Source organism: Simochromis diagramma, unplaced genomic scaffold, assembly GCF_900408965.1.
Source record: "Simochromis diagramma unplaced genomic scaffold, fSimDia1.1 OVJJ01000208.1, whole genome shotgun sequence".
NCBI lineage: Eukaryota > Metazoa > Chordata > Actinopteri > Cichliformes > Cichlidae > Simochromis > Simochromis diagramma.
In genome coordinates, this window is record NW_024386789.1 from 1,080,451 (window position 1) to 1,095,704 (window position 15,254).

Below are 15,254 nucleotides of genomic sequence, written 5' to 3' on the forward strand. Positions count from 1 at the left end.
GATTACATTTCTTTGGAGTGTGTGCCGCTGCGGTTCAGGAAGCTTGGCTGCTTTGAAGCCAGTCACTCGGTTTTTCTCTTATCTGCTCTTGGACTTAAGATAATGCAGTTAGACAGCAGTAAAAGACGATGTTTACAAACAGCGAGCGGTGCTGACAGGAGGAATCCACGGCGACGCAGAAGTGAGGCTCAGAAAGCAAACCAGATGGTGATTACTGGGCAGATGGTGCTTGAAACCTGGATGCACTTCTACCTGCTGCGGCCAGACATCCCATAAAGCACTTCTGCTTAAACTTTGTATCACATCATATTCAGTTCTTTCCTTCCCCCTGCTATATTTCTGGTAAAGGGTCAGTTCACTAAATTATACTAAATTAAGTGACATTTTCGTACTGAGGTTAGAAGTATATTCCTACTCACATAAAGCAGATTTGGATTTATTTACACTGGTTTTGAGTTATGTTTCTGGGATTTGTAAAGTCTAAGACAGATTTTTGGCCTGATGATGACACAGAGGGATGGATAGTTTTTCCTTTTTCCAATATGGATACTTTCCATTTTTCCTCTTTACTGTATGTTTGACCTTTAACCAATACACAGGGGGAGAATGAAACTTAACGTCTGATGCTTAAAATGTTGGAAAATGGTATATTAAAAGCAGAAATGATGAGATAAAACACAGGAAGATGCGTAATTAAAAAAATACTTTTAATAATTTGACTCTTTAAAAGTGATGGCACTATTTTAAATACAAAGAGTTGTGGTCAGAGGTCTGAATACTTAGGTCATGGGCACAAATCTCATGGTAATTTGGGGCTTTTAATGATTATTTAACCTTAATCCTTTAACCATTTGCTTAATGACTTTAAAAAAAACAAGAATTTGGTGCACAAGTTTGAACTTATCTATCTTTTCTAACACACACAAGGTCAATATATATGTACACACCCACTAATAGTTAGTTAAATGTTTCTTAGCACCTTGACAAAATGCATTTCATGTGTCCTGTTGGAACACCCAACTGTGTCCAAATTTCAATGGTTTAGCTGTTGCACTAAGGTGAAACTGAAGAATTTGGAAGTAGACGTCCCTCTTAAGTTTTCTATCCACCGCTGGCAGCAAAACAGCCCCAGAGCACGATGCTACCACCACCATGCTTGACTGCGGGTGCAGTGTGTTAAGGTTTTAAAGCCTGGCCTTTACTCCTCCAAATACACTTCTTGGCCAAATACCTAAATCTTTGTCTCGTCTGACCGTACAATCCTTCTCTAGAAGGCATTTGGCTTGCCCATGTGGGCAGCTGTAACAATGGTGGAAAGTTAAAATACAGAAAGCCACATGAAGAAGTAAACTTCAAAATAAAGCAAGGTCAAGGAAAACACACAAAGCAAACAAGAACTAAAGATTACAAAAACACACTGGGATCATCAGAAAGGCCACAACAATGAAGGCTTTAACTGTCAGTGTGCTTTAACTGTTCCTGAGATTCTCATTAAGAGCTCAAAATTCAGTTGCAACAATCGGGCAGGTAATAAGGACTGGGCTTCTTTTTCACTTGTTTTTTGTCTTCATACTTTCTGCCACTTGTGGGTTCAAGTAAGTGCAGCACCATGAAAATAGCACACCTTCATCCCAGTTTGAACGATTGCTGCCCTCTCTGTGATGGCAGGGTTTTCGTGCTGTCCCCGAGTGTGGCCATTAAGGCGTAATTATGCCTTTAGATGTGGCTGAGTGACACTTTGCACAAAAGTGGTTTGAATGAACCGTGCATATAAACCGGCCTCAGCTTTAGTTCGCTGTACCGAGTAACCATTTGATAAAAAATACATTTGGCACACATCTGAAACAGTGTCTCCTTTCTAATAGAAATAATGAAGAATGGTGTAGTACATATTTATGAGCCCCATACCAGGACATTAACTTTATACAGATGCATAGCAGACCTTTTACAGAATCAAAGCCACTGTTAAACATCTGGCAAGAAAAGCACGCCAGTATAGCCCCTTGTTGCATTTTTAACTCAAATCCCATCTGGAGCTGAAAGTTGTCGATACCTCGCTGTCTGTGCTGACTTATTGAGCAGCAGCTCAATGCTCTGATCTCGCAGCATGATGTATGGGGGTGTACGTGTGGGGTCCGCTGGGACCCGAGAGATGCCGCTGACACTGGGGACACACAGCAGGCCGAGGGAGCTGGGCGCTAAAGTCGACAGGCGTCAGGGCATCAAGATGGATGGTGGAGATTTGTCCAGAGGATGGAACGTAATTCAGCCCAGATGCTGAGTGACTTTTGTTCCACTGCCTGGCTGGGTAGCTGCCTGTGGGTCGATCCTGTTTGCAGCATGATTTAACTTCTGACCGCACGATCTTCACCCAGCAGGAACGGGTCATAGAGCGTGCTTTGTCTCTTTTTACTCAGATGGTTTTACATCTTCAGACAAATTTATAGCCTAGGCCTGCTTTTCCGAACTTCAATGCTGCCCGTGCCAGAACACTGTAAATAAACAGCAAGTGGTTAGTGATCTGACGAGTTGGAGCTGCTTTCTATCTCCAGTATGTTTTACCTTGATTTACATCATTAAATGGCTATCAGGGGAGCCACGGGGAACACCATCAGGTTGTGCGTTTGAAGTGAAATGTTGCATAAATGCACCAGAGCCAATTAGAGGCTCTACAAATTTTACACAAGTAGGTTGGTTTACTCATCATTATGAGTACTATTCAGACTGCGAAAACACTTTGTAAAGTCAAATGACCATCGGGATGAGGTTATAACAGATTTGGCACGACGCTTTGAAATGTCTTTGATGATGCTCCAAACTTTAGGTGTGGCGCCTGAAGCACAAGGGTATTTACTTTCAGACATAGCATGTCCATGAAGATAGTGAGTTGCACTAACAAAAACACAAAAAACACAAAAAAAAGAAGGAAGAAAAGAAAAGAAAAAAGTGTGCATCTCAGTCTCAAAGTCATTGTGACTCAGATGGCAATATAGAAGTGACACTGCATTGTTGGAGTAACCCTTCAAGGCATCTATTTTTGTAGAAAAAAGCAAAATATTTTTTCTTCAAACTTTCTTTAGTACACAAGAAGGGGGGAAAAATAGTTTATAACTATACAAACAAGTGCAGTAAGGCGAAAGAGACACTAAGAAGACCTGTAAAAAACCCTAAACACAGCCTTTCTGCTTCCTTAGGAATTAAGAGGATAAGGAGCAGCCAAGTGCTGCTAATGAAATGCATTTGATTAAGTGATCATTAGCAAATGAGAGCACCTCTATAAAAGCAGACATTTTGGCAGTTTGCTGGTCTCGAGCTTCCAGCTGCGTGTTAACACAACGTCAGGGAGGAATAACAGTGAGTGAGCAACCGTTATAAGACCACCGCCAAAAGAATCTGAAAGTCCGCCATTCTTCAGCGAGAAAGAAATAGGCATTCAAGACAGCTGTGAATCTTCCCAGGAGCATCCTGGGAAACATCCCAGCTAATTCATTTGAAAAAGAAAAGAATCAAAGTGCTGCAATGGTCCTGCGAAACTCCAGACCTCAACCTGACTGAATTATTGCGGTGGGACCTTCAGAGAGCTGTGCACAAATGAATGCCAGCAAGCCTCAATTAAGTGATGTGATGTTTGTTTTTTGTTCCATTTTTTATCATGTAAACAGTGCACAGTATGGCAAAATTCTGTATATATGTAGGATAAAAATGAGCATAAAAAGAAAAGAATAAAGACTATACTGAAAATACTAAGATATAAAATAAAGCAACATAGCATAGGTTGTAAGGAAGAGTGAGCCAAAATTCTTTCGCAATGATGTGAGAAACTGATAAACTAAGAAAATGTTATTGCTGGTAAAGGTGGTTCTACAAGCTACTGAATTCACAGGACTGCATAGAGCACTCTGAAAACTTTCTACCTACAGACTGCAAAAGCAACTGAAAAAACAAAAAACAGCAGCGACAGACCAAAAAAAGATAAACATATAATAGATATTATTTAAAAAGTATGAAACAAATACAGAATCGTGACATTTTTGCTAGCATGCACATGTGTTTGAGATTTAAAGCTTCATATATAATATATCAAAAATTATAATGAGTTATTTTTGTTGGCACCTCAAATAGATTCATAGTGTGGGAGTCCAATATGGCTGCATCATTTAGCACATATATACCACATATTAGCAAACTGATAGAAATGCTATCCCTCATTGGGGGTTTTCCCATCTACTGAGCAAGTTGTTACCACCAAAACTCGTACTTTGACCTCTGGTACATTCAAAGTAAGGCGTTAAGGCAAAGTCTCTGACCATGCAATATATCATGACATGGACATAATTACAAGAATAAAATATTACAATAAAACACAACACTAAACTGCACCATCAAGTCATTCCTGCTCACATGCTCCATTTTAAAATGCCTTCCTAATAGGAAGGATAAACATACCGCGATGCAGGTACAGCTAATTGTTCGTCGTCTAACAGTCGCCCCTATGGAGGAGGCATTTCTGCTGAATATATAACGGTTAAATCTAACTCTTTATCTAGATCGAGACAATAGAGTTTCACCGTCCCATAGCAAAACTGATATGTGGGTATGCATGTGCGTCTCGGCGTTTGTGTGTGTTTTGGCTCAGCAAGTGGCTCTAATATGCCCTAATAACCATGATGTCATCCACCTGTTTTTTGGCTCAGGGGCAGCGATGACTGATGGGACAATTTTGAATAATCATCTTATCTGATCTGGAGCCCGTGGGCTAGAAACCCAGAGAAAATAGTACCTATGAATGTGAAAAGTCGTCTATTCGGAAATACCCTTGGGATTTACTGCTTTGGGAAAAATTGGAGAACAAAGGTTTTTTCCATTAGGTTTCTCCAAAGTGCTGTGCAGAATGTCTGAAAAGTGTTTGTTTTGTAGACCAGAACATTTTCTTTTATAAAATACACTAATTTGGATTCATTTACCCTTTCAATTAAGCTGTGGTAGGAGAGCCCTCCATAAACTCCCCGTTTGTAATGAAAGATTCATCTGTACAGCCGGGGAAGAAAAGGTGTAGTTCTTTGAATACCCTTTCTTTTTTTTTACAACACTGCACAGGTAACATATATTTGAGCTTCTTCACACCAGTACAGAAATGTTTTTTCTCACTGGATCAAACATTAGCTCGATCTTAAAACGTTTCAGGGCAGCCAGGTTAATGCGGCGCCTTTGCAACAACAGCGTGATGTCTGCCCTTCGGAGAGAGTCGCCATTAACCCGCAGACGTCCTACGTCCACACACCTCATTGAAAAAGCACTCTGTTTCTGTTTTGCGTCTTTCATTTCATCAGTGGTGAAACCCAAATGCAGCTAGATGCGTATGAGTCATGCTAAGGTTAATGATAGCTATGAGAAGATCAATTATTGCTGAATTATCTATCAAGTAGCTGTGCACAACATGCCAAGTGGAAGCCTTTTATGACGTGCAAAGATGTTCAGACCAGAAAGGTAGTTATCATATTTGTGGTTTAGAGGGGTGCAACTTTGTTTGGTTTCCTGCGAGATATAACTTCAGATCACTGACAGTAGTGTTATGAACATTTACAGATGCCAACTTTTAATGGAAAAATCCTTGTAAAACATGTAAGCACAGCCCTTTGTGAAGCAACTCTTTTTCTTGAGGGCAAAATTAGATGATATAGTGCCATTAGAAAACAGACATGTTTAGTCATATGGCAGAAAACGCCAACATAAATTAAAAGAAATATATATGACGAAATTTTTTTTCCATAAACAACAAGAGGTGAAACTGTTTCTTTCTGTTTAGATTTTCACGGCCAATTATCAAATGTAGCATTACATCTAATATTAAAATGGTTATTATGTCTCACATCAGACCCTTCTGTTGGCGCACTTTCATTTAGTACACTTTGTATTTTGACCAGTGTAGTTTATCTCAAAAAATGGAAAGTTTGGCACTCAGTGGAAATGACAATTGCAGCATTTGACTGCAACACATTTTGTAAACATCTGAGATTTTTAAAGCCTCTGACCAAGAAACTAAACTGAAACAAGTGAAGATGGCAATTAAACACAAAGTAACAAAAAAAATGGCAGATGTAACATCAATGCCTGATAAAAACCTATGGATGTTATCAAGATAGCTAGCATTGGCATTGCAATTTAATAAGTATGTATGTCTGTTTGAATCTTCTTAATGTGTTGGCCAAAATTTCTGGACGAAACTTGCACAAACATAACCACACATACAGCAATTAATAACATCTCTATATCAAGTAATTGTATAATAAGTAATTGACGTGAAACAGTAATTTCACGTCAACATCAATCCAAGGCTTACAGGCTATATGTAGCTTGCAAAGATGATGAATCACTGTCACATGTATCTTTCTGTTGTGAAGTTTTATAAACAACCAAGTTTTTCTCATCTGAATATATACAGCGGCATATACATGAGTGAAACGAAAAAAGTGCTGCAGGCTAGTTCTCTTAATTGTTGTGAATAAGGGTAAGAAGTATGTAGTGTTCCACTATTAACTGAATTGTGTGTGAAGTCCTGTTTTAAAGCCTTGAGATGAACGTTTCTGGCTTCGCTATTTTGGCATTTTGAACTGCATGTGGTTAGCGAGGAGCAAATTTATCTGTGAAACAACATGCTCAGTAGCTAACAACGTTGTTAGCTAACAACGTTAGCCTGGATACTCCTCTTGGGGGGCTCCTTTCTGACACCTAGCATTAGTACTGACACCAGCATTAGTAATCCAATGGGATGCGGGCGCAGTTTAAGAACATAAAAGATTCTGAGCAATAGCTGCTGACCGTAGTGACCCCCAGGAAACATTAGCATGCTATCACTGTTATTCCATGTTAGCATCATGGATAGCAGAACAGATGGGTACCTTCCAGATTTGATTACGAAAAAGGCGCTTTATTCTTTTCAACAGCCAGCAAGGGTAGACTCCTCAAGCACAAGTTGTTAGTCAGCAAGGGTGTAGCAAGCTTCTTTCAAAGATCGTCACACAGGCTTCCAAAACACTGAAATGCTAACACATAACAGGACTTCACTAACCATAAATGGATGATGTCTATGGTGGTTGATGTCACCTAGTGTTTAAAGATGACAATGAATAAAGAAAGAAAAAGATGATGCCCAGACCAAACTGGAAAGAGTTAGTCCCTTAAGATTTTTATGGAAAACTATTGTGGGAAATACGAGCAAATTTCTGCATAATATGAATGACTCGTTGAGGTACAAAGAGTGCATAAGAAAGAAGTCAATCATGACAGGAATGAACCACATGTCACAGCCTCGTGGAATATAACAGCAAAGATGATCCATGGGGCTCCTTTCTCTGTAATTACAGACTTCATCTCGTCTATCTGATGTCGTAATCACAGTCCCCTAGATGTATCTGCTTTTACCTTATCCTACAGGGCTGTACAGTATACCACAGGCAGAGCATGACAACCACTGCCAAGAGTTATGGGTTTAACTCCTAGCGGGACCACCTCTGCTAAAAATGCTGTGCAGTGCGGCATCTTGGGTAAAAACATCCACCAAATAAGCTAAGTTATGTTGAAAGAATAATCTGAGTGTCTGCCTGCCAAGACAACACAAGAGGAAATTCACTCAGCCGTAACAACCTCGGTGCAAGGTCAGGCTTCTCTGCCACTCTGAGGCCTGAATGCATTTGAATACCTTTGGCAGCGCGAACACGTGAAGTCGGATGGAATGTTTGCAGCTGAATATTCAAGCTGCGGACGGTGAGAGTTCATCGACATCTCCCAATGTTATGATGACCTCTCGTAATTGCACACTACAAGAAGTGATGTTTGGAAAGAAAATAGGCTTTAAACTTAACTTGTCTGTGGTGAGACCAATAAAATGGAGTTCAGTGTGTGTGTTCTGTGTGTGTTTTGGCATGTACAGCTCCATGTTTTTGCACATAGGGAAAAAAAGAAAGCGAGTGAACTGTCGATGCATGTGACAGCCATTAGGTGGGAAAAAAATAATACATCTCTTTGAAGTAGTACACGTCTGTGACATGGACGAGAGAGGGTGGCGACTGACACGTTTGTCGAGCTTTGTGTGCACGAGGGTGTATGTTTACTTCCTTTGTAATGATAGCCCTCAATCTCTCACCAGGCGGCCGAGCTACTCCTCTAAACCTCAGGGTCTTTGCCAACCCCCGGAACCCAGAGAATATGGCCTGCAGCTGGGCCTCATAGAGCGCCTAAGCCCCTGCTGAAGGAATTAATGCCAGAGAACTCCCACAAACACACACACAGATTTCTGCCTGTGCATCAATCACACGCGTAGTCAGTATACCAAAGCATACAGTACACCGTTTGCATCATAGGGGCAAATGTAGGGAATCCTCACTTGTGGAAAACGGTGAATGTCATGTGAAAGGACAATATCGCCATCTGGAGCTCAATCTAAAGAATGACAGCTCTACCACTTTGAAGGTAAATTTAAATAAGCAAGTTCATCCCTAATGTAGCTATGTTAAGTGCTGCAAATGCATCTTTAAAGACAAAGACGGACTCTATCAAATATAATTTATTGTTTGGTTTTTCCTTCGCATAAGCAACAAAACACTAACAGTGGGAGACAAATTAAACTGATGTGCATTCGACTGTAAACTTGCTATAAGTAAAGGATATAGAGAACAGAAATCAGTGTTAAGTAAATGCAGCAAACTGGAAGAACAAATCAGCTAAGTCATGGTTTATTTGCTACTGCATGGATTTCAAGTAACACAACAGCAGGCAGATTATCTGGACTTTGGTGCATAGTTGATATTTTTAAATAGACAGCAGCCTTTGGAAGTGAAACTGCTTTCAAGTGTGTCTACTCACATCAACGTGTTTCAGCTGAGGAGAGTAAATGACTAAATGCACATTAAATATGAGGTATTCAAAAAATTTGAGCCATCTTTTAAAGGAATATTTGCAGAGATGCGGTCCGAGCTCGGCGTCACAGGCCCGGTCAAAGATTCTTCAGTGGACAGGACGTCCCTCCGGGGCCTTTCTCCCATCCACGTCACCCACCGACCCAACCTGTTCGCCGGATTCGAGCCGAGTAGCAGGTACAGCAGCTGGACACGAAACACTTCACTCGCTCTTTACTGCTTGTCCTTACCTTGGACAGAGAAGAGAAACACACTTGCTGTTGTTTGATTGCATGTGAGGCTAAATCTGAAAAATGCTGATTCACTCTTACAGGAAGCTACCAGTCAAATCTCAAACATCGAGCACTTTGTGGAGCAACATCAGGACACACAAGTTATTAGACGAGAGAACCAGAACAGCATTTGCTACCTCAGTTCATTTCAGATTCAATAATATTGTACTTTAAATCCACTATATTCTTCTAATAGCTATATTGTCAAGTAAGTGTACAGTTGATTCTTTTTCCTAATGCTTATCGAGCCTGAATCCACAGTGGTGAGTGGTTTTTGCAAGAAAGGATTGTTTCATATGTGAGAGAATCAACTGACCTCATTGTGGACAACGCTTATTATTTTCTGCTTTTAAGAGAAACAGCTACCAATTAAAACTTTTAACAGGGAGTATTCATTTCACAGCTTAACAAAGCATTATTGCTAAGAAGCAGGTTTTATAATATAGGTGAAGTGACCTTTTCTGCCTGCATGCATGGATTTTCCAAGGTTAACTTGTTATAAAACAGCAGTAAACACAGTTCTCTACCTTTTCTGGGGACAAACTTGAGCGAGTGGCTGAATATTCAAAAACGCGATATTCCCTCCTCTGGACCGTCATTTACAAACTCGTGGCCTAGTCCATTGCCACACTTGCCGCACAGGACCTGTGTACACACAACACCAGAGTACACAAACCTCCCGTTGGAACCAACAGGTGACTGTAATTGTGATTTTTGTTGCTGCAATGCACACTTTGCTTGCTTGTGACTCGGACCTTGTAGGCGGTGAGCGTCTCCATCATCTTGGTTACACTGTCCTCCCTGATGGTCTCTGTGAAAGCCGGCCAGGGAGACGAGTGAGCAAACTTGGACCGACTGGAGAAGAGCGGATGGTTACATTTGGAGCACACATACACTCCTGCAGGGGGACATGCAAAAAAAGCTTTGGTACCTTTATTTATTTCCAACCTGCAAAAAGACATTCAATATAATCTAAAGATGTTTGAGTTAGTTAGACAGAACTGGGTTTATTTTGTTTTCTGAATAGCTGAGATCGTGCTGGTTTTTTTGTACTTTTTTTGGGGGCTAAAATCCTTCCAGCATTGCTCCATATTCTACAGTTTGTTTGCTCATTAACAAAAACTAAAATCTGTGTGCTACAAAAATTCCTCCAAGTGCCATGACAACATCTGAAGAAATCGTTTGAACATACCACCCTTTAATAGCTGTAGCTAAATACTTGATTGGATTCTTAAGCTGTATCACTGCTTTGTTTTTACTATTACAGCAGCTTTATTCTATTGCGATCCTGGTAAAATCCAGCTACATTTTTTATCTTCCTCCAGATTTCGCCACAGTACATCCTGTATCCTGCCACTGCGATGCTGCACAGGATTTACTTAATTTTACAGTCACATGACGCCTCAAAGTTCATTTTCATCCTTACTTATATACTACAGTCCAGGGGAGGTTACATCACATCACCGTTTACCGAATAACGGGACCGCCTGCTGCTCACCTGGTTTAAAATGATCCTTGTAGATCTCACCGCCGAAAAACTGACAGAAGGACATGATATTTGGTCTAAATAGATTAGCTGAAGGGAAAATTCTCTCTCCTAAGCCTGCTCGGTGTTTCTTCCTCCGTTTGGGAGCGATTACGGAACGTCTTCGGTTTCCCTTCCTCTCGTGTGACGTGATCCTGGCCTGGGATTTAACGGGAGCTCCGCCCACTGCCGTTATTACCACGGCCACTAGATGTCAGTGTCTGACAGCAGACGCACAGGTGACGGTCGTGTTACTCCGAGTCTGATGTCGGACTGAAACAGATGTGTTATCTCTAATTTATGTGTTTGATGGGCTGAGCAAACATTAACCAACATAACATACCGGAAATGGAGCATCATATTTTCAATTGGAACCACGTGATACTTTTTTAAAATTCAATTACAGCCTTATTATTGCCTTATTCGTGGATGTAGTGAAGGAGGACATGCAGAGGGTTATGGAGGCAGATGAAGAAGAACTAAGAAGATTGATTTAATTATAACTTTCCACCACAGCCAGACTCGTTTTAACTTTACAAGGAGATTGATTGTTATTCTGAAATATGGAAATCTGGAAATCACATTTCAGTGCAAAAAGTATCAAGCAACCCATCATTTTTTTTTAGTTTGCTGGGAAACTGGGGAATAATTGCAGTCATCTTATTGGAACTTGTGCAAACATGGAAATATATAAGGCAAAAACAGATTGTTGACAAGTTTCCACTGAGACCATTTCTGACGAGGCTTCAAAAACTCATTGAAGAAAAAAAAAAACTGAAGTAAAGTGTAGTTAAATTAACTAGGTTGGGGCAACATATTCATTATGAGTAGGCCCTGTGCCTTGCTACAGGGTCTTTGCTGGATTTCTCCTACTTCATAAGGACATTACTTATAAATACTGTTTATCTGCCATAGTTTTTTTTCCTCTGAAAGGCTACTAATGACAAAGTCTAAACATACAATTTAAAATGAATTCTTTGCTAAGTTCTGTATTATGTGTAGACACAACACTGGTTCATCCATCGAGTCAGAAAAAAAAAAGGGTGAAACGTGAACATGAATGTGGAAATGACTCCGTGTGACCAGATCATCACATGAATTTAACCCTCTGCTTGCAAGCAGCTGCACCGCAGCTGGAACAACTTTATTCATTACAGACACAGCGATGTGTGACACACCGATGCTCCCTGTGATGCAAACATTAAAACTAATCAATCAAACAGACACATAACAAACTATTTAAATTTACTTTACTTTGATCTTGTCATCTCAAACAATTCATGTCAGCTCCAACTGAAAAGAGTGTAACGCTATAATTTATAAATGTCATCCAAATAAATATCAAATTCTTGATGGGACCTAGCACTTAAGTGATATCCACGTGTCCATGTGTCCTTCATTCATACTTGCAGTAGTGTTTGAGTGCCTCTGGCAGCTCGAGCCAGTCAATGGCCATCCTGTGAACAATGTGCTTCTGGATGGCCTTCCTACACAGTGTCTGCAAGGATGAGACTGGAGCGACAGAAAAGAGAAAAATGACAAAAAATATAAAGTGTTTTAGCAGATTAAAGGCAATGGAGAAAATAAGAGATGAATAAAAAGCACAAAAGAATTTCTAAACATGCAAACTGCCCAGCTGCCCCTGAGCCTGAGCAACTGAAATTATTAAACAGTCATTAATATTTGATGGACGGTCAAATTACCATACTGTAGCCCAACATGACAAAAAGGTGATGACCCTTTGGATGCAGAGAACAATCACGACAAGACACAACATGAACACAAAGAGATGCAAAAAGTCCATAAGAAACTAAAAACCGCCATAAACTGACAAAGAGAAGATAAAAATTATAAGCAGACACAAACACAACAACACAGAGACTCAAAATGACAAAAACATGACACAACAGACTGCAAAGAGATGCCAGACAACTACAAAGAGATTAAATAACTACAGAGAAATGCAAAGTGACTGTGAAGATGACCACAAAGATGTTAATAAAGGAGCGTGTACACAATGACTCCTTTGTAGCTGTGTTGTATCTTTTTTTAGTGCTAATCAATGTCAGTACCTTGCATCCTATTATCTCAAAATCATTCCTACACTCACATCCATACTCCACCTGGACAATCCGAACACACTTGGTAGCAGCAAATACATCCACCACAGCATAGAGAGGCCCGGCAGTAGAGATTCCCTTTGCAGAAGCTCCCATGTCCTCCCCATTAATGACTATGTGCATGTCAGCCAGGCCTTCTCCTCTAGGCACATACAGTACTCCTATCCTGCTGCGTCTGGCTGTGGGAGGCAGGGCGTTGGTTTTATACAAGTCGTCTAAAATGTGACTGTAGCGCCCGGGCCGGCTCCGACCAACCAGCTTATCTCTGGGAATTCGAACATTCTCGATGTACAAGTGGGTGTCGGTGAAGAAAGTCTTTGGTTTTCTGTTCCTGGCCGCTCGTTCATCTGCCTGATCTCCAGCCCCGTCTTCTTCCTCCCCTCGCCCAAGCCTCCGTCCCCCGACCAGTTCTCCCTGCCTGGGCTCTATGACCTCAGCCTCCTCGACGATCTTGTTATGGTTGCGCGTGATAGCAAATATCCAGCTGTCCCCTAAATCTGTCAGGTTTGGAATGGAATATTCAGGTACCACCTCTAAGCTCCTGGGGTCCCTAGCGGTCAGACCGATCCGGAGGTGGCCACACCATCCCAGCTCCTTATCTTCAATCTCTATTAGAAAAATCTCTCCAGGCTTCAGGGGGCATTTGCTAAAACAAACTCCGTTGGCAAAGCTCTCTACTCTTGTGGCCTGGGTTCCCGAGTGGTCCAGTCGAACATTGGTACCATGGATGGGGTGGAATTGCATGAACTGGTCAGAAACGGGCTCCATTTCCAGCTTTGGTTGCAGCACTTCAAGCAGCCACTCTGGATCAGGAAATGATCAAAGAACAAAAACCCCAGATGAACAGAGGGGTTAAAAAATGAACAAAAGAAATGATCTTGCAGTGGTTTTAGAGTACACGTGGTCATTGTAGAGTCAAAACAACCTGCATGGACGTGGGACAGGAGCCCTCTCTGCTGATCTGCAGGCCACTTACGGAAGCTTCTGGTAGAGGGGCTATTTTTGAACAGCTGCACATGTCAACAGATGGCAAGATATGTGTGTGAGTGTGTGTTGAGGAGGGGGTGGCCAACACTCGCACGGCCACAGTCACTCACACGGCAGACACGGAGAAAGACAGGGACTGAGCAGGGGTTAGCTGGAGCGATGAAGCCCCCGGGGCCTGAGTGCTCATTTTTGATTTCACGAACCCACGTACTGAAGAAATACCAGCGTAATTATCCTAATACCATATGCCAGGCAGATATGTAAAAATACTGGCCTTTCATGGCTGCACTCTAAAAATAGCTCATGCAAACAGACTGGGATTTCATTCTTATGTAAAGCAGCAATTAAAGTAACATACCGAGGTAGACAGAGCCGTGGAGAATATGAAGAAGAATTACTTTTTTTTGTTTAAAGGAGGAATGTGATGAGAGGTTTTTTACTTATTATGTATAAATAAAATAATATAATGTGAAGCTATCTGGTTCTTTAACCAGGTCATATTAGAGCAGTTATGCAACTGTGAAAAAAAAAAAGAAATAAGATGTTAGAAATGAGCATTTAAACTAATGAGAATAAAATACATCACTTGGGTTACCGTGGCGGCGAGCTCATCGTGGCCTGTGCAACCAAATGTTATGAAAAGCACGTTTATATATTCTTGTGTTGCTCAGCAGAGATATATGCTATGAGATACGACTTTTCTTTACTTTTTCCTGTGAATACTGCCTACATGAACTATTTCCATTATGCAGCTGCTGTGGTGGAGATTGCATAACTCCACCACAGCGATTGTCTTTTTAAGGGACTCGGTTCTTTATCTGAGATTCAATATCTGAAGGTTAATATGATAATGTGATGAAAAGAAGCTCTGCACCAGAAAGCTTAAAAGAGCGTTCTTCCAGGAAATAGCATTAAACAGAAAAATTAAACAAAATTTTAAATAAATAGGGGAAAACCTTAAAGTATGTTTAATACCTTAAAGCTATGCTTTACCATACTGCATGATTAGATTTACTTTGAGGCAAGCTTCCACCTGGTCTGTGTTTGAAAATGTCACAAAATCTGCACACTTCGTAAATACACTTATTATGAAGCTTTTTATTTTTGACCCAATGCACTTCACAGTGTTCTACTTTGGGGGGTCTAACATCTACAGTACAGTAATTATATGCTGTGCCAGCTGCCAAGTTGGTGACCTGCTTTCAGTCCTGTGCCTCCTGCTGGAGACGCTGATCTAGCATGCTGCTTTCACTCTGTGTTTGAAAGCTCAAGTGGCCATTAGAGAGTCTTTAGAAAATGACACTGCTAAAGAGAACTAATGCTTAAGCTTCACAGTACAATAAAAAAAAACACCAATTTATGGTCTGACAGAAAGTCTGAGGAGTAGTTACTTCTTTTGTTCACATGCAAATGACAATGGAGCTGCACAGCACTG

At 40.8% G+C, this 15,254-nt stretch overlaps 2 protein-coding genes across 2 annotated transcripts; both read right to left on the bottom strand.

Moving 5' to 3' along the window:
• Positions 1 to 8,548: 8,548 nt before the first annotated feature.
• On the bottom strand, positions 8,549 to 10,861 carry msrb1b (methionine sulfoxide reductase B1b). Its single transcript, XM_040023197.1, has 4 exons — positions 10,686 to 10,861; positions 9,943 to 10,085; positions 9,715 to 9,832; positions 8,549 to 9,145 (listed from the first exon to the last, which is right to left on the bottom strand). The coding sequence occupies exons 1-4, from the start codon at positions 10,738 to 10,740 to the stop codon at positions 9,129 to 9,131; spliced, it is 333 nt and encodes a 110-aa protein (XP_039879131.1). The 5' UTR covers positions 10,741 to 10,861; the 3' UTR covers positions 8,549 to 9,128.
• A 962-nt stretch (positions 10,862 to 11,823) lies between these two features.
• neurl2 (neuralized E3 ubiquitin protein ligase 2) lies at positions 11,824 to 14,005 on the bottom strand. Its single transcript, XM_040023191.1, has 2 exons — positions 12,823 to 14,005; positions 11,824 to 12,224 (listed from the first exon to the last, which is right to left on the bottom strand). The coding sequence occupies exons 1-2, from the start codon at positions 13,598 to 13,600 to the stop codon at positions 12,109 to 12,111; spliced, it is 894 nt and encodes a 297-aa protein (XP_039879125.1). The 5' UTR covers positions 13,601 to 14,005; the 3' UTR covers positions 11,824 to 12,108.
• Between the last annotated feature and the right edge of the window lie 1,249 nt (positions 14,006 to 15,254).

What these genes read in the sequence shown, in the direction of transcription:
- neurl2 (XM_040023191.1), bottom strand. Translation starts at nt 13,600, where the DNA reads ATGGAGCCCGTTTCTGACCAGTTCATGCAATTCCACCCCATCCATGGT. An exon ending in TGTCCAGGTGGAGTATGGAT is followed by an intron (nt 12,225 to 12,822) that starts GTGAGTGTAGGA and finishes CTGTCGCTCCAG; the next exon opens with TCTCATCCTTGCAGACACTG.